Source organism: Ricinus communis, chromosome 9 (assembly GCF_019578655.1).
Source record: "Ricinus communis isolate WT05 ecotype wild-type chromosome 9, ASM1957865v1, whole genome shotgun sequence".
Classification (NCBI taxonomy): domain Eukaryota; kingdom Viridiplantae; phylum Streptophyta; class Magnoliopsida; order Malpighiales; family Euphorbiaceae; genus Ricinus; species Ricinus communis.
In genome coordinates this window covers 25288336-25307751 of record NC_063264.1, presented here as the reverse complement: position 1 = coordinate 25307751, position 19416 = coordinate 25288336, and the positions used below count along the sequence as shown (strand labels likewise).

Here is a 19416-nt window from a genome sequence, read left to right as displayed (position 1 = left end):
ATAAAGTCAATAGCCAAATTAAATTTTATTCATATATTTCTTCGCACATATGCATTGTATGTTAATGTTAATGATTAGACTCATTGTTATTAATTTATTAAATACACTATTTCTCATATAATTTGTATATGTATTAATTGGATTATCAAAGATCTCATTTAAATTAATAATTATAAAATATTCTAACTAATAATTAATAAATAAAATATATTTATTTCAAGTATTGGTTTCAATGAATATGCAATTTTTGAGTAAAAAATAATTAGTGAAAGACTTTATCAAAATAACTGTAAAAGCTATAATTAGTCACAAAAATTATAAAAAGAGTTTTAAATGCAATATTAATTTATTATGTCAATATATACATTACTTAGTTACAATTTCAAAATTAAGTTATTGAAAATTTCATATGAATTTGAATAAAAAATTCACTATATTACCAATCAACATCAAATTTCAAATGAAAAACTTTCTTCAACTTAAATTTAAATTGTACCATTTATTATTTTTATATGAGAATTCATTTTGATTCTACCAATCTTTAGAATGTCCATATTACAAAAATAAAAAATATTGATAAATAAGTCTTCAAAATATATAAAATTATAACTTAAAATATATTTAAAAGAAAAATGATACTTATTTAGTATCAAAGTCAATGATCCTATCACTAAACCTATTGATATTACCATATAATGTCTTGTTCATTATGTTAAATACATCAAAAACACATAACAATTTCTTTAACTTATCCACCTTCTTAAGCTTGTCACATAATTCAAACTAATTATCAAAACCTTCAACTTTCTTAGATTTTGCGTAAGAGAACAACACGATTGCAAGCTTCTTCTGATTTTGATAAATTTGTTTAAAAACTATAATTACACCTCATCTTTCTCATAGAAAAAGAAATGAACATTTTTAAAACTAGAAAAATACAAAAAGAATAAAGAAAAGCTACAAGTTTTATTTTTTTGAAGATCTAATTAAAACAAAAAATTTACATTTTACTTTTTTAAAATCTAAAACTTTAAGTGTCTTATGTATGAATTAACATGATCTAACAAGATTAAAATATGGACCTTTTGTCCAAACTTTTAACCAATAATTAAATTTACTAAATAATAATTTTAAAGCAAATACAATAGTAAGACCAAAATTATTATAAAAAATATACTTAATAATATATAGTATATTCAAAATATATTTTGATTATATAAGGAGTATCTACTACTATTATCATTATAAAAACTAGAACCAAAACAATAACAATAAAGCAAGAGGAAAAAATTGATAACATAATATGGAGTTCGGATTTTGGTGCCCACAAATAATATGCAAGGCTCTTTCTTAGTCTCCTTCCATTCTTCCATTTTTTTTCTTATTATTTTTTCAACTTTCAAACTATATATTCACTTTGATTTCCCTCTTCCTCTCTTTGTCTCTTTATTGATTGTACCTTGACAACTTAAAATTTGAGACAATAATAAAAATAGTGAAGAAACTGTTACAAGACACATCAATATATTTTGAAGAAACTGTTGCAAATAATGAAGAAATCAAATTTTGAGCCAAATACTTAAATTAGTAGATATGAAAGTTAAAACATTGTGTTTCTCTATAAAAGTTAGCTTAATTATTTTAATAAAAGCAAATAGAATAAAGAGAAGAAGATAGTATTAACCATGCTAAACGGAAGTTACATAATCTAAAATTGAAGAGTAACCACTTGCATGAAGAAAATATCTCTCAATTTTTAAGTAATAGTGGGAATGAAAAGAAAAACTAGAGAAAATTATGAGAAGCAAAAGGAAAATTAAAGGAAAAAAAAACAATGAAACAAAGCAAAGAAACAATGACAGCAAAAATAAAATAGAAAAGACTAAAATAACATAAACAAAAAACTAGCAAAAGAATAAAAATATAAAACGCATAGAATAAAAATAAATAGAATAGAAAAGGAGTAGGTGGTGTAATTTTCTCAAAAAATAAACTAACGCCAAAATTAATTAAATATGATAATTTCAAGAGTTGCTAATATAAATATATTGGAAAATGTCTAAATCTGCCCTTAATGTTTTTCAATTTTGTCACGTTTGCCCTTATGAATTTTTTGGCTAAAAAACGACCTTCATCTATTTGAAACAGGGTAGAATTAAATTGTATGTAATAGGTAGTGTGGAGAATATTAAATATCGTTATCTTTAGATGACGAGAGCATACATTGGTCCCATAAGAATTAAATGGCACCTTTTTTTCTCCCAAATCAAAGTGAAATTCAACTCCCACATAAACCCTAAATTAATCCTAAAATTATTCTCTCTATTAGTAACTTTGCATATTGGCTTGGTTCTATATAGCAAAAAACACCTTTAATTGTTTAAAGTCAAGATACAAGGCATGTTCCTGAGTCACATTGTCTTTGAAAGTGATAGGAAATCGAGCTTCATTGTTTTACTGAATAGAAAAAGTATGTTTTAGTAAAAAAAAATCCTAAAAACACATGGGTCCACTAATAGTGCTTTAACTTGAAATAGAATAATGATTAGTGTTTATTTATTGCATTGCCTATAGTTTTATTTGGTAATCTATGATTACAGTTAACATTTTACTCATTTTTCTTGTAAACATTGGGATATAAGTGGTTATTCATGTTAAGCTACATTGTTACTTGTATTATTTTATTGGAATATGAATTTTATATGCTTTTCTTTTTTTTGCATATTTTGTCTTTGTGCAACAATGGATAATGATATTATTAACTTAAATTTTAATTATGGTGGTGAGTGGGTATAAAATCTAGACTTTGCTTAAATCAATAGGGATGTATATAGTAGACAAGATTTTGATGTTGACTATTTAACTTATTAGAGAACTAAAGATACTTATATAGAGACATTAGGGTTTCAAAATGTGCAGTACATTTTCATACTTGAATCTGGGAAGGATCTTAGAGATGGTATGTTTTTAGTAAAGGATGATAAAGGTGTTAGAAGAATATTAATAAGTACTCTTGGATTAGGAAAATTGATATATGCTAGTCATATAGTAGATGTTCCTGAACACTTGCCTTAATTTCTTGTTAGTGGAGATGATCTTATGAGGTATTATTTAGGCAGAAATTTAATAAAATTTAAGATACAACAAAGGATAATTCAAGTGTAGGCGGTGTAACAGTCAATGCAAGTAAAGTTGGAAAAGGAATCGATGCAAGTTATTGTGGGGAAGGGAGTAATGTAGGTATAGGTAGGCTAGGAGTTAATGATGTAGAGTTGCCACCTAATGAGAGAGTAAGATATGAGAGGGATGAATACAAGTCCCTTTTTTTATTATGCCAAATAGATTAAAGATGTATTAAATAGATATGTAGTTGCTAGAGACTTATAATTGCATACTAAACCTAATGAACCAAATAGAATTAGGACAAAATGCATAATAAAAAAAGGTTGCCCTTTTGCAGTATCATTATCTAAAGATGGTAAATACCCTAGACTAGCCGTGAAGACGATTGTAGATGTACATATGTATTTTAGAATCTTTAAATCACATAGCTGCACAAAAAACCTTTTACCAGAATATTTCAAGAAAAGACTAACTAACAATCCAAATTTAGAATTAAAAAATTTAAAGAAAGATGTTGAGAAAAAATTGATGGTTACATTGAATGACTAAATGCAAAAGGGCCAAACATAAGATTTTGTAGAAATTGAATAGAAGCTGTAAGGTTGAATTTGGATATCATGAGGCATATGTTGCTACTCTTAAAAGGTCTAATCCTAGTTCTAGCATTGAGATTGAGTTGTATAAAGAAATAAGAGAGGGAAAGAGAGTTTAAAAAAAAATTATTTGCTTTGATGTATGTAAGAGGAACTGGATATGGGGTTGTAGATCTATTATAGGACTAGATGGTTATTTTTTAAAAACTACAATAAAGGGGTAACTGCTAGTAGCCGTGGGGAAGGATTCTTGGAACTAAATGGTTCTAATTATTTAGGCTATAGTAGATAAGAAGAAAAGTTGAACTGGAGGTGGTTTCTGCAATGATTAGTGAGAGAACTTGAGCTTGGAGATGGCAGCAAAGTCATTATAATATTAAACATGCAAAAGGTTAGCATTTTCATTTCTTTTATTATTTCTATATACATTAGATGTAATAAGTTATTTAATGCTTTTAATATTATTATGGTTGTTTTTGTAGGGATTGATTGATGCAATAAATATTATTCTGTCCCAAACTGAGCATAGATGGTGTGCTAAAAACATCTATGCTAACTAGTTAAAGAAATGGAGAGGTGGGGAATTATGTAAGAAATTCTAGATCTATACTTGGTTTACCTATGAAGATGAATTGAAAGAATATTTGGATAAACTTGGAGCATTTAGTAAGAAAGTTGCAAAAGATTTAATGAAATATGCTCCTCACAACTAGCGCAGGTAGCAAATGCAAGTCCTTTTCCATTAATAATAACATTTTTAAGGTTTCAACTCTTAAGGCATAAGCCTATAATTTCAATATTGGAGGACATTAGGCTTCAAGCAATGAATAAGATAATACTGAATAAGGGCAAATCTCATAAGTGGATAAACGGTTGGAGCCTAAGTTGTATGGAGTACTAACAAGATAACAAGGATAATACAACAAGTTATTTTATGATATTCAATGGAGAAAACTATTCAGACAGAAAATTGTGCATTTGTAGAGAATATGACCTAATATATATCACATGTTCTCATATTGTTTGTATATTGTACCACCTAAAAATAGACCCTCTCCAACACATTGATCATTGGTATATGAGGTATCAATGCAACATTTCCTTAGGAAGAAATTTACGATGTGTGAAGGTAATAATCAACTGAGCCTCTTGAAATGCCAAAAATGACTGATAGGCCTTAAAAGAAAAGGATTAGAGAATCTAATGAACTCAATCCATATACTTCAAGAGAAATTTTTCAAAGAAGGGGAGGCTTCAAAGTGTGGAATTTGTGGACAATAAGGACAAAATAGAGCTAAATGTCCTAACAAAAATCAAGAGGCATTTCATTTTCAATAAACTGTTGTGTATTGATATTTACTGCCATTTGTTTACAGTTACAAAGAGGTATTCAATCACAAACTAGCAATGTGCATTCCAGCATTCCCACTCTTTCCTAAGATCAAACTCCTCAAGTGACAAGATCAACATGCTCGGACAATGTTATAACAAGGAGTTTAAAAGACAAATGTGTCAGCAATGCAAGGAATACTATATATAGTTTAGGTTGCCATATGGATGAGGCTATTGGTAGAACCACATTAAATATAATTAGCATTTATCAAAAGCTTCATATTTTTACATTAAGTGAATGTGGTTTTTGGATTCAATCTTATTTTTTTTAATTGTGGATGTCAGCTCCATTTTAAGAGTGAAAGATTCATATTTCAATGTGTTTTCATAATGACTCACAGTGTTGATCTTACTGTTAAATTTCCAATCTCAAATGAAAGAGATCTAAGGAGGAATAATTTGCAAAACCAATCTTTTTTCTTCAAATATTTTTGTAACCTTGTCTTGGTATTAATTATTTGGGGAAGAAAGCAATTTAAGGAAGAAGGGAGACAAAGATGGTCGTTATGCATTTAGTATCAACTGGGGGAAGGCGCCATGTAATTCTTTTTTTTACCAATCTATGCGTTAGCTTAAGGTAACAAAAGTTAACATTCTCCACATTACTTGTTACACACAATGTTATTTTACCTCGTTTTGAATAGATGAGGGTTATTTTTTAGCCAAAAAATTCCTGAAAAGTAAAATGTGACAAAATTAAAAAATATGAAGGACGGATTTAGACCTATTCTCTAAATATATTACCATTGAGAACTCTTACAAAAATAAAGTGTAAAAGTTAAATGCTACCTGAAGCCATTAGAAAACTCATCACTTAAACTTTGGGAGCCGCTTGTTCTTGCTTCTAAATTTTTTAAGGCAATAATTGTTTGTGAAATAAATTCTTCAATTTCTCTTTGAACCTCTACATGTTAAATATAATCAACAATTAGACAAAAGGATTACAAGTTTGACTATTGGCAATATCATCCACCAACATAATCTTATGCTCTTGTTATTTTTATATAGGCCTAATGATCAAAAGAATTCAAGTCTATATATGACTTTAGTAATTTTGATCATTTTTTTATTTTAAAAGAAGTGTTTTGAATTGCAAAATCACCGACAATTTTAGCCAATTTTAAATTTTGGTTAAAATTGAATGACATGTCTTATGAAGTGGTATGATATAAATAAGCCAAATTACTATTAAATTTATCCAATTTTAAGCAAAATTAAGAATTAGCCAAAATTATAAATAATTCTATGATTCCTATTATGCTAAGCACCTTCTCTTTATTACCTTCTTTTTACCTTTTCTCTATAAATAAGACATGTGTTATAGTTTAAGATTAATGTAACTGTATTAAATAAGGCAAATTATAATGACACTTTTTTTTGAAAGGAATAATAACACTTTTGTAATACTCTTAAAATATTAGGATTTTGTTTACTTTATTCTATCATTCTAATTTAATATTTATTGTCTAATTCTCATTTTTATTTACCTCATTGATATTGTTAAATATATTACTAATTAAAATATATTTTATTTTAATAATAATAAATTTTTATTTTTATATAAAATGATTGTGTTTACAAAATTGAGGTTTAGGTTCTTAAAGATGTTACATTTTTAACTAATTAAAAAGTTATTTCAAAAAACTTTTGAGTTATAAATTAGACCCTTAATAATACTTGTACTTTTTTTTATGTTTGTAGAATCAATAAAATACTTTCTTTAAAAACCAATCATACTAATAAAACAAATGAGAAGAGAAATTAATGGATAAAACAATTAAAAGGTGAGAAAATATAAAATAAATTAACAAAGATTCAATGTGTTCAAAATAAAAAGAGCCTAAGATTCTAAGAGTATTACAAATATATCATTTCTATTTGTATGTCATTTCAAATTATAAATTGAAAGTCAAATTATAAATTGAAAGTAACGAGAATGTAATAAAGAGAAGATACTCAGCACTATCTTTCGGTTATTTTTGCCAAAATTAAAAGGATTATCAAGAAGTAACATAGGTTAAATTTTTTTTTACCATTTATATAAAATTTATGACCAACGGTAAATAACTTTTAGATGCATTCTGTCGCTTCCAAAATTCAAGGTCTGGCGCAGGGTGTTAAGACTTGTGACTGCATAAAGCCCCTAGAAGGCTATAGCTAGCTTGATCCTATTTAACAAGTATAACATACCAACAACCCAAGCTATTTGTTCAGATCAATGGGAGGAATACCTTTAACATAAAACTCATATTAATATATAAATATTTATATCTACATATGACCTGGACAACATTGCATGATGCCTTTGCTACACAACCATGTAAATGGCAAGCGGCTGATTCTGCAGAGGTTGGCAAGCAGGCAGCTTTCCTACATTAGCCAATTAGATACTTGAACATATTAAGTTGTTGCATAGACGCACAAACTGTACACAGAAAGTTAATTGCCATCACAAAGAATCGACATTTTTTTTGTCAAATTTTCTCTCATGTCCTGTCTCATCCTTCTACTATGGAAAGAAGGAATTTAGATTGCAGTTCTTCCCGCTGTTCCAATATTCCATCCTCTCTCTTTTTCTCTATGACTCCTGTTCTGCTGGGTATCCTTTATTTGACACTTAGATTGCAGTTCTTCCCGCTGTTCCAATATTCCATCCTCTCTCTTTTTCTCTATGACTCCTGTTCTGCTGGGTATCCTTTATTCCTGTTCTTCTACCATTGCCTAGCAAAACTCTGTGTGCCATCCTCCCTCGACTTCCAATAGAGACCCTGACTTTCTCCATCCCAACATTTATACCTCGTTTTCTCAGGTGTTGCTGCATTGGAGAATTCAGCTGCATTTTCTTTTGAAGGCTTTGTCTTAGTATGGTGCTTAGCTTTCTAGTCCCATGTTTTATTTCTTTGGGACTGTTGCAATGTGTTTGCTCTGGCAAGCAATTAATTTCAGACCCTCCTGTGTCTTCTTCCTTTATGTCAATCTCGCATAACGACAATGGTGCTAATGGTGAAGGTAGATGTGCTAAACCTGGTACACTTGGGAGTGGAATCATCGATGTGCGCCTTGGTGCTGGAGCTACTGGTATCCGTTGTGCTGTTGTGCAAATTGAAGCTCTGCCGGTCCTCTTCGGCAATCGTGGATGTTCAGCCATGCCAGGGTTGTTTTCTTTTTCTGTGGGATCAATATACTTGACCATGCCATCTGTTGGAAGAATGCAAAGTGTAGGCCTATAACTGTTATTTTCCACAAGTGGTTGCCAGGAATTTACTTGCTCTTTGGTTGTTGCAGTACTTGCGGCTTCACTGAAATTCTTGTTACTTCCTAATAGTCGATTTGCAAGTGGTGGCCTTGGTGGGGCACTACTCTGCTCATCCTGCTGTTGTTTCATTTGTTGTTGTTGCTGTTGCTCAGCTATCTTTGTGTCAACATGCTGACGTGCTAGCTTTCTTTCAATGAGAAGTTGCGACTCCAGCTCCTTCAACTGCAAAACCAACCCAAAAAGAAAAATAATTCAGATATGTGAAAGTTAGCAGACAGAAGTACAAAATTATCAAATACTTCTAACCTGAAATGCCAACGAGTTTACTGTATGTTACCTTCTCTTGCAGATTCTTATTTCTAAGGTCTTTTTCTTTTATCCTCAAGACCAAGCCATTGATTGTTTCCTCCATCTTCTTGATCTGTATATCTTTGCTCTTCATGTCTTGTTTTGATTTTTCAGCCTTGCATGTAAAAGAATCAATATTTTGTATAACCATAACATGCAGAAAGATGACAACAATATATGAAAGTTTCATCACAAATGGGTCAATTCTAATACTTAAATCAATTGTACCATCTGTTTGTATCTCTGAAGTTCAGTATTGTCCAATTGCCGTCTTGCAGGACCCAACTCTATCCCTCTAACTCTGCTTGCAAAATTCAGAGAGCATACGGTCTCACCCAGGTCATTCTCACTGGGACTTATCTGGACAAACATGAGGGTCTTTGAATCTCCTCCTGACAAATACCAAGTCTATTCATCAGGCTTCTCATTTTCATTCTGCAAAGGCACTGATAAAATCGAACTACAAGGAAAAGAAGACCAATATTTGGAATTTGAAAGCAATTAAGACCTAGAAGAAAATATTAATCTTGTCCATATTGTCTTCCATCTATGCCCAACGTGATCAGAAATATACCTAGGGAATCTTGAAGCAGGTGAGTGAGCTTGGAATTCCTACACAAAAAACAGAAACCTTTAAATTATTAAGTTGTTCATTTGCACAAATAAAATTGTAATAAAAAAGAGTAGTCAATAAAGTACTACCTGAATGGGATATGAGGACTTTTAGTTGCAAGGGCAGATATGACATCACCAAGTGCAGACAAGGATCTGTTAATATTTTGTGTTTCCTTAAGTCTATCTCCTTGAACTTCTGTCTTCGCTACTCGCTCACTTCCTGCTAGATCAACCAACCATAACTTGCTCTTTGTACATTCTCCATTCAATAAATTCTCTCCTTTCACCATCACACAGTGTATGCTGTATCACGAGTCAACCACAGTACCCATTAGCCCAACTTCTGAACGTACATGTTCATATAATTAAAATCTATAAACTTAGAACTTAAAATGGATCCACATACCAATGGGATCGGCTGCTGTGCTCATTGGCATTGGTTGAGCCAATTGCCCTTGCGTTACTTCCAGTTTGTAGAACTTCCCAGGCCTCACTTATGTTGTTTACTTGTGCTTCAACCAACCCTGGAACATGATGCAGCCCTTCACCCGCTTGCCTTATTTCAAGCCTACAGCACAGTGAAAAGATTTAGGGCATGTTACTTTTGAAGAGTTGTCCATCATGCCAAAAGCATCCCCAGCAACAAATTGGAACTTCGGAGAACCCAAAATTTCCATCTAATGAAAAACCAGGTTAGGTTCTTAGTGTTTTAGAAAGAAAAAATTGCACACAAATCTATTAAGAATAAATAAGTCAGTAACAAAAGGGAAAAAAATGGAATTCTGTATGTATAATAGAAGTGAGCTTTTCATATTCAACTAATTACTGAGCCTGCAATTTTTCATGTCTTAAAGTTGTATAGGCTTAGAGTGAAGGAATACTCATGCATTCAGTTTGATGTGAACAGTCCAAAAAAGAAAAGGTAACAAAGATATATTGCTACTCGTTAAGTTTGTCCTCCCCTCTTGATCAATACGTATCATTCATGTATTTAAATAAGAGAATGCTATATGTAATAATGGTTTTAGAAAGGAATCCTTGATTAAGCAAAAAAAGGTCCAGGAAGCATAAGAAATTTAATCTAATAATTAAGCTTACCTCTTTGTGGCCACTCCTGGCTGAGAGCCTGAGCCCAACAAATCTCGTATTTGCTCATTATAGACTTCTAGAACACTCACAAAGATATCATACCGAAAAAGCTTATTGCGCTCCTTGATTATGCGAAATATCTCCTCAAGAGTCCTAAAGTTTACTCCACGAGCTTCTTCGGAGCCCTCCATGGTAAAGGTTTTTCCAGTTCCAGTTTGTCCATAAGCAAATATGCATACATTGTACCCATCCAAAACTGAAGTTGCAAATGGCGCAGTGTCTCCAAAAACATCAGCTGGAAAAACAAGCAAAATCAAGCTGGTTCCTGAAAGTAATTAAACGAGCAGTATTAATAGACTAGAGATTTCTGATTACCTTGGTCTGCCTCAGGGCTAAAAACAGCATCAAACTTGAAGGTTTTTCTGGGAAGTCCATTTGATATTACTGTGAGCTCACCGTCTTTAGCAGATTCAAAATCAATAGCCATAGAATCCCCTGATGCTACTTCCTCAGCATTTAAGGGCCTACATCTGCAAAACACCTTTATGTTTCCTGCAAGTAACCATCGGTAGTGGATGAACTTTCTTTATTTCCTATTCTTCCATATCCCAGATATAAAAGAAAACAAAAATAGCTACCTTTCAACTCTAAAACCCTGTTGTAGAGTTCCTTTCTTTCCTTCTCCCCTTCAATAAATTTAATCTTGAGGTCCTCGTGCAAATCTACTTGCTGCTTCACTATCAGGACATGAGCAATTAATTAAGAATGAACCTTTTACATGTTGATACTCAGAATTATAATAATATTGGTCATGCTACCCTACTTGTAGACTGAATAGTGGACCTCATTTCCTCCATATCTCTGAGGCATTTCTTATATGCCAGTGCCTCCTCTGATATCTTTAAGTGCTCTATCCTCATAATCTGTAAAATAGACTTTTAAGAAAAAACTAATACATAGCATGTCAATATCAAAGCATCTTCGGTCATAATTGTCGTACCTTCAATTTTCTAGTCATGTCCCTCAAAGATGAGAACCACTTGCTCTTCTCTTTAACTTGTCCTTCAATGGCAAATGCTACACAAAGACAGTTACTGCTACAACCATTTTTAAAAATTGTCTGAACTGGTGACAGCAAAAGAATGAAATTTCCTTACCCAATGACCCAACATGCATAGACTTGCGCATAAGCTCATTCTGGAGTTCATGTAAAGAGTTCCAAGCGTCTTGGCATTCCCTATTCTTAAGTTGGTTTTCCCTCTTAAGCTCCTCCAATGCCCTCCTCATTTCCGTCAGTTCCTTTTCCTGAAACTCAACGTGTCTTTCTAGCTTCTGATGATCTCCATCCGGCTCTTGCTCACTATTATATTGCTATTTAACCATGATTTTTAAAGAAAAAGAAGAGATGTAAAAAGGTAAATTAATTTTGTTCTTCTGGTATCCTAAATAAGTCTACAAATAGGATTAAAGGGTATTACTTTCAGTAAGTTGCATTCTGCCACTTGGGACATTCCCATTTGTTTTGAAAATTGAGCTTCACCAGCATCTGACAGTTGAATTATAAAAAATCTTAGCTAACTTCTGCTTATAGAATGAACCAAGAAATGGGAGCAGAAACAAAAAGAAAAACAACATATTCATCCTTACGAGCAGAAGAATCTTCGGTTATAGAAATGCCACATACAATGGGACTTCCAATAACTCCTTGAAACCTAATGGTTAAGCCCTCCTCTCCATCGACACAAGTCTTAAGTTGAGATATAACTAGAGGCTTATTTGCACCTACTTGAGCATATATATCTAGGGAAGAAACAACCTACACAAAAGTAATCAATCAACAGAACAAACAAGACTATGCTATCAACTCAATTCTATATAGATTACGTGAATTCTCACCTTCTTCTCTTGTATAAAAACATCAAACACTCTCCTTCCATGAGGCCCATCAGTGAATACAATTTCAGCAAGATGCAAGGTAACAACATAATTCCCTGGTTCCATTGCAGGAATGCAATACGAGAAGTTACCAAAACGAGCCGTTTGGTACAAAGAAAGACCATCTTCTTCTCTATCTAAATCTCCAATTGTAGCATTAGTCTTCACAGTATCACCGCCGGTGTAACAAGTGTCCTCCAAAAACTGCACACCATTCAAGACCACACCTTCATTGGTAGATCCTACATTAATGCTTACACCAATTAAAGGATCTTTTGGCAAATTATCATCATTTCTCATTCTTGAAGGTTCTGCAACAAGCTCTTCTAAGGAAGATTCAGGAGACAATTGTTTGTTGAATGTTTGACAAATTGGAGAAAACTTTACAGACTGAATCTTCTGGGTATCTCTGGTATTAGTACCGTTGATACCATTCTCCAACGAGAGCTCAAAAGAGTAGTTCTTTGTCGTTCTATTAAAGAATTCAGGTGAATCTCCACACGAACCAGCACAAATAACAAGATCAGGTGATGTTAAAGAAAAACCCAGCACCGAACGTCCTGCTACATGAAAACTGAATCAAATTCTTGGAAAGACCCAGTTAAAATTATGAACATACATGCAAATTAAATATAACTATATACCATCAATCCCATTATTGGCAACTGGGTCAATTAGCATTTGGGTATCAACTGATTCCAAGATTTGATTTGAGTTCCAAGACACATCTACAAAACAGAAACAAGAAAATCAAGAGAAATACACTTTCGAAATGGGAAATTTCAGCAAGAAATAAGTCAAGTATACCATACCGTTATGTGGAATATCAGAAGTAGAAGAAGAAGAATAAGGATCTGGATCTGCCATTGTCAAATCTATTAAGAGCAACGAAACAGTGAAGTTGGATAGAAATTGAAGAAGTTAAATGGGTAGGGTCAAAAACACATTATTTGTTTGGGTCTTGAAATAAGTTAAAAAAGATTGGATCTTGAAGTGTAATGTTAAGAGAAGAAAAAAAAAAGATAGGAATTAGAGAATAATCAAAGAGAGAACAGGAAAGTTGTTGGTATTGATTTTGATCTAAAGCAAAAATGAAAAAAAAAAAAAAAAAAAAAAGTGACCGTTTGGCCATGCGTTTTGAATTTTGAAATGTGTTTACCGGCAACAACCCGTAAGGCGCCCCTCTCTTCCGATTGCCCGCTCCGTCCATTTAAATAAGCTGAAGGCCTTTTGCTGTCGGCCCAATTGCAATCGCATTGACCCGCCAATTTACACATGGCATGACGACAAAATTTATAGAAAATCAAAATCAATAAAAGAATTTGTTTTACTCTGGTCAGCTTTTTGAAATTTACAGTCTAATAATTCTTAGTTGTTTTTTTTATTATTTTATTCAAAAAAATAAAAAAGGTAAAAAATTAATTAAAATCATAAATTCAAAAAAATTAACAAAACTGTTATTTCTAATACTTTAACAAAATAAAATAAAATAAATATAAAAAAATACTGTAAATTTTAAAAAGAAAAAAATATATAGATATTTCTAATATTTGTTTTCTCAAATTTATACCAAATATTCAAATGTTAACTAGCAATTTTTCCCATGCAGTTTGTGGTTAATATTTCAAATACTAGTAAAATTTATTAATTTTAAAAATTAGAATATATCAAATAATTATATACTAATAAAGTTTTTATGCCTTTATCAAAATTTATATATTAGTTATGCAATTCTAATATCAACTAAATATATTAAGATTATTATTTTCAATTAGTAATAATTCTAAAAGAACTGAGAATATTATTTAGCAAATGATAAAATACATGATTTATTAAAATTTAAGTTTTTGTAATACTCGAAATTTTCCTTCAATAATGATAATATAAATAATAATTAATAAATGAATTTTTATTTAAATTAATTTTACTTTATTTTTACCTGGTTTAATTGGATTGATTTAAATAGAATTTTAATGTTAGACAAATAAAGGAATTATTTTCTATATCCAATTAGTTTGATTTATAAGAAATTAATTAAGTAAATTTTTTGAAAAATAAATTATATTTTTAGTCATCCAATATTTGCCCCAAATATATATATAAATTAAAATTCTATACTTGAGAGTTATGGAAGAATTAGTAAAGGATATTTTATAAAAGAATTATTGAGGAAAATGGCATTTAATTAGCTAATGGAGTTAAATCTTAATTAAAAAATATTTAGCAATTGATTAATTAAATTAATTGTATGTGAGAATTAAATTGGAAATTTAATTTGGAATAAGGATTAAAAGTATAATTTTATTAATATGGAGTTTTATTGAAAATTTGTATGTTTGGTATTTTTGTAATTAAATATGTGGGCAAAGGCTTTTCGGTAATCTTACATTTAAAAGCAAGGGTAAATATGTAATTGTATATTTTCAATAATTTTATTTTGGCCCAAATTAAATAGTTAGGGGCTTAATTGAAAAGCTAAAGAAAAGCTTAAGGGTTAATTGGAAATTTTGCTGGATGAAATTGTTAGTAATTAAAAAGTTGAGGGGCTAAATAGTAAAAAAGAAAAGTTTAGGGACTAACTGCTGATAAGGAAAGAAATAAAAGAAAAGGAAAAGAAGAAAGGAATGAGAAAGGAAGAAAAGAGAGAGAAGGGGGACGTCGGCTTCCATGGCCGACAGGGGAGGTGTCCATCTGGAGCTCGCAGCCGGCGAGCTTAAGTGGCAGCGTTGGGAATGTCGGCAGGCGGCGAAAAGGGAGGAAAGCAGCAGCCTTTTTAGACGCCGTTCATGGCGTTTCTGACGTCGGTAGCCATCATTTTTGTGGCGATCGACTCCCCTGGGGTTGGGCTTCGTTTTGGCGGCAGCGGCGACTCAAATGGTGGCCGGAGTTGGAAGTTCACGGTGGAGAGAGAAAATGGATGGCAGCCGGCGTTTTCTAGCTTTTCCGGTGAGCTTTTGCCGATCAAAGGGCATATCTGGACTCTCATCAGCTCAAACTTTCCAATGGCATTAGTTTCATGGCGATCAGACTCCATTTGAAAATCGACGGTCGAGATCGTCTGTAAATCTCTCTGGATGATGGGGGTTGGATCAGAAGATCGAAAGCGGGGAGCGTCATCAGGGCATCATTTCGAGTTTGTTGGTGCGTTCGAATCGTCGATTTTAGAATTTATTAGAAAAATTTATGTGATTATTGAAATGAATTGAGCCTTAGAAATATTATTAGTTAAAATAAATTGTCGGACTGTCTGCTAATAGTCGTGGTTGTGTTGTGTTGCGGAGTCGGGAAAATTAATGCAGTTTTGGTGACCCGATACATTTGAAGTATTTTATGGCAGGTCCTAGACTCGTTATACGAGGAGTAAATGTCCGTAATTTAGGGGAGGTTCCACCGGATTTTCAGTAGAATTCTTTCGAGTCGAGATTCGTAGATAGTTAGTCCTAGGAGTCTAGACCGAGGATTAATTGTCAAATGTTTCAACGTTATTGATTAATTGTTTTCCGTGATTAGATAATCCGTCAGTTCGGCTCGCTCCACCTGAGGCATTGGAGCAGAGCTAGGAGGTCGTCAGATCTGTGAGTTAAATTCATATATCTGTTATGCACGTGTCATGCGCAGATTTTAAATAGCGATTATGATTAATTGATTGCAAGTTTAAATTATTCATTTAATTACTATTCATATATATAATGTTCTTCATCACTGAATTTATTATTGCATGATGACTCGGGATTGGACGGCAGTAGAACATACTATTTGCTGAGTTTAGACCTGTTCATTTTTCGTACAAGCCCGGCCCGACCCAAGCCCGATGAGAAGCCCAAATTATTATGGGCGGGCTTGAAATTTTATATAAAAACCCAAGCTCGGCCAGGCCCGGCCCGATGTCTAGTATAATTACTAAAAAATAGCTTTAAAATAGATATGTGGTACTCATAGTACTCAAACCTGCGACCTTCTTATAATCAAGTGCCTTATACCACTTAGCGGACTCGGGCCAGGCTTTTTAAAGAATTTAAGGCTTGGGCCTGAGTAGAGAAATATTAAAAAAATCTTCAGGCTTAGATGGGCTCGGGCTTGTCCAAAAAAAAGTCAGGCCCGGCCCGAGCTCGCCTAGCCCCGGCCCATGAACATGTCTAGCTGAGTTGCACCTATATGAATCCGAGGCTGATAATAAAAGGGAAAAAAGGTAAATTTAAGAAGGTAAATTAGGACTTGCCCTGGTCGAGTATTGCTCTCTGGGCTGAGTGGAGTGTGTTTGCCGGAGTAAAGGTCCCTAGTCGAGCATTGCTCTTTGGGCGCCGGCTTATTTGGACACCTAAGTGACCAGACTGAAGTTAAGGACCATGGTCGAGCTTCGCTCTTTGGGTGCCAGTCTTATTGCAGTAAGAGGGCCGAAAGGCTAAGAGTGTTAGTGATAATTAAGTGACTGAACTAGATTTAAGGATCCTGGTCGAGCTTTGCTCTCTAAATGCAAGTTCTGTTAGAATGAGAGAGTTGAGATGTTAGTATTGGGATTAGGATTCTGCTGAGGTACTCCGTCCCATGGTATGAAATAAAAATTTATTTTATTTTATTTTACTTTGCAGAAGCATAGCATAGCATGACATGGAATTTTTTTTTTAAATTAAGTAATTATTTTATTGAAGTGTTTATATTCGTCAATTTTACTGCTTTTCAGGTGATTGTTAGTCTTTCCACAGTTCTTATCTAGTAGCCCGACTCCTAAATCATCGAGTTGATGTATTTGATTTTGGTACGTTTGACTTGTAAAAATTTTAGATTCTCCGCAGTAAAAATTTTATACTTATCAGTTGTAATTTTATGTAGTTTCGGATCTTGTCTAATTATACTGGCAGACCGAATTAAATATGTAAAATTTAATAGTTAAGATAAATTGTAATATCAATGCTATTAGATGAGATTTAATTAAGTTAGTGAATGGTCAGTCTTACTATGGGATTCGGTGGCCTTACGCCTACCGATTTCCTAGTACCGGTCACGAGCCCACAGGTCAAGTCGTGACAGTTTTAGTAAGTCATAGTTATTTAAAAAGTATACTTGAAGAAAAATAATTATTTTTATTACCTTTGACAATTTACAAAATAAATTATATATTAGAACTAAGATTATAAAGTATTTAATTTTAAAGTCATATACATTAAAAAATGTTTCTAACTAATTATTCATACTTAATGAAAATAATATATATATATATATATATATATATATATATATATATATATATTCTCTGTCTCAACTCGTAGACCTATCTATCCTCTTCTTTTTAAGAGATAGGGGCTACATTTGCCGCGGATTGCTCATATTTCTTTACCCCAATTAATGATTTTTACTTTGTTATAGCCCTTCCATCTTCACCTTCCAGTACTAATCTCTTCTTCTGGGGAAGACCCTTCATGTGCTTGGAGAGCTTGTTGATAATTTAGTTTAGGTCCTGTAGATACTCGTACAACCTCAGACGTTTCTATCATGGTATATTAATTTCAATAGTAAGTAATATTAATTTTATAATATTAATTTCTATATTTAAATAATTTTATAATACCTAGTTTTTATTGCTTTTCTGAAAATATTTATTCTAGTTACATTATGTTTTAAAAATAATTTAAATTTTTAACATAATTCAAATACTTAATTAAGATTTATTTTATTTTATTTCTTTTGCATCTATTATATAAATAACATAGCATGTCCAAAAATAGAACCAAATTAATTATCATAAAATTTATTGTTAAATAATTAAACATGTATAAAATTATTAAATTTTATATTATCAAACTGGAAAATAGGCAATAATTAGTTTAAGAATCACAAAAATTATATTAATAGGAATTAAAAGAAAATAAATAAATTTATTTATTGAATGTTAAATAGAATAAGGCATGAAAAATAGAAAAGATATTGACATTTAATCTTTAATTTCAAAAGCATAGTCCTTTCTTATTTGACGAATCATTTTGTCTTGCAGCATTAGCAAATGAATAATCCAACTTCATATCTTTGGTAACTAGTTTGCATCAAATTTAAATAAATTATATAAAATAAAGCTTAATAAAAGAATCAAAGCTTCTAATTTCAAATCATTTAAGAATAAATTATGGATATAGTAATAAATTTAATATTTGAGTTTTTTATTTTATTTTTTAACATATTTATCTCTTTTTTGCAATTTTTTTTATTTAAACATAAGTCAAATAATTAATTAAGATATTTTTTTTCTGCATCTATTACATAAAAAATTATATTATATTTAAAAGTAAAATTATATTAACAACCATGATTATCATCAAAATTAATTTACCAAATAGTTAAATAATATATGGCATTATTAAAATTTTATATTATCAACTTTGAAACTAAGTAATAAATAGTCTAAGAATAATCAAATTATACTAATAAGAGCTAAAAAAGAATTAATAAGATTTAAGCAATAATTTCTTATAGTAAAGCTTAATTTTAAAATTAATGCAATCATTTATATCTTAAATTAAAAAAAAAAGAAAAATCTTTCTTTTTCATGTAGTTCTTTTCAATTAAAACAGAAGATGATAACAGTTAATGGAACAAACGTTAAAGGGATATTAATTCATTTTTAAAAATGCAGGATTGGACTTATAAATTTTGGAAAACTTCAAGGAAGTAATAGTAATGTTCTCTTACTTTTTTAAGGAATAAAGTCAAATTTGTCCAATAATCTTACTGTTTGGGTTTAATTTAGTTTCTTTTAAAATTCTTAGACATTTTAGTCCAAATTTTTGCATATTTCGCTCAAATTAGCCATAATTTTTACAAAAATAAGAGAGAGGTACACACTTCCTAAAAAGAGAGTGAATATAATAAAAAATAAAAAAATATTATTATTTTATATTATATTTTTTAAATTAAAAAATATATTAATATTTAAATAAAACATAATAAAAAAATAAATATTGCTATGATGTTCTTACTATTTTTTCTTAATAATGATAATGAAAAAGACAGTACAATAGTAATAGTGTTCAAATCAGCAGAAAATAAAAGTAGTTTCAGCAAAAATAATAATGG

General features: G+C 31.1%; 1 protein-coding gene across 2 annotated transcripts; it reads right to left on the bottom strand.

Moving 5' to 3' along the window:
* Positions 1-7336: 7336 nt before the first annotated feature.
* LOC8278051 (kinesin-like protein KIN-14Q) lies at positions 7337-13524 on the bottom strand. 2 transcript variants are annotated; one of them, XM_015727630.3, is made up of 17 exons: positions 13164-13524; positions 12996-13079; positions 12313-12914; positions 12064-12232; positions 11895-11962; positions 11574-11787; positions 11417-11493; positions 11240-11339; positions 11055-11153; positions 10792-10968; positions 10426-10711; positions 9734-9895; positions 9415-9630; positions 9287-9324; positions 8941-9104; positions 8702-8827; positions 7337-8586 (listed from the first exon to the last, which is right to left on the bottom strand). In XM_015727630.3, the coding sequence occupies exons 1-17, from the start codon at positions 13216-13218 to the stop codon at positions 7726-7728; spliced, it is 3498 nt and encodes a 1165-aa protein (XP_015583116.2). In that variant the 5' UTR covers positions 13219-13524; the 3' UTR covers positions 7337-7725. The 2 variants fall into 2 exon arrangements, with proteins under 2 accessions (XP_015583116.2, XP_015583117.2); XM_015727631.3 differs by having other exon boundaries at positions 12313-12911.
* Positions 13525-19416: the final 5892 nt, after the last annotated feature.

What these genes read in the sequence shown, in the direction of transcription:
- LOC8278051 (XM_015727630.3), bottom strand. Translation starts at nt 13,218, where the DNA reads ATGGCAGATCCAGATCCTTATTCTTCTTCTTCTACTTCTGATATTCCA. An exon ending in CAGGGTTTTAGAGTTGAAAG is followed by an intron (nt 10,969 to 11,054) that starts GTAGCTATTTTT and finishes GGTTACTTGCAG; the next exon opens with GAAACATAAAGGTGTTTTGC. An exon ending in ATAAGAATCTGCAAGAGAAG is followed by an intron (nt 8,587 to 8,701) that starts GTAACATACAGT and finishes TTGGTTTTGCAG; the next exon opens with TTGAAGGAGCTGGAGTCGCA.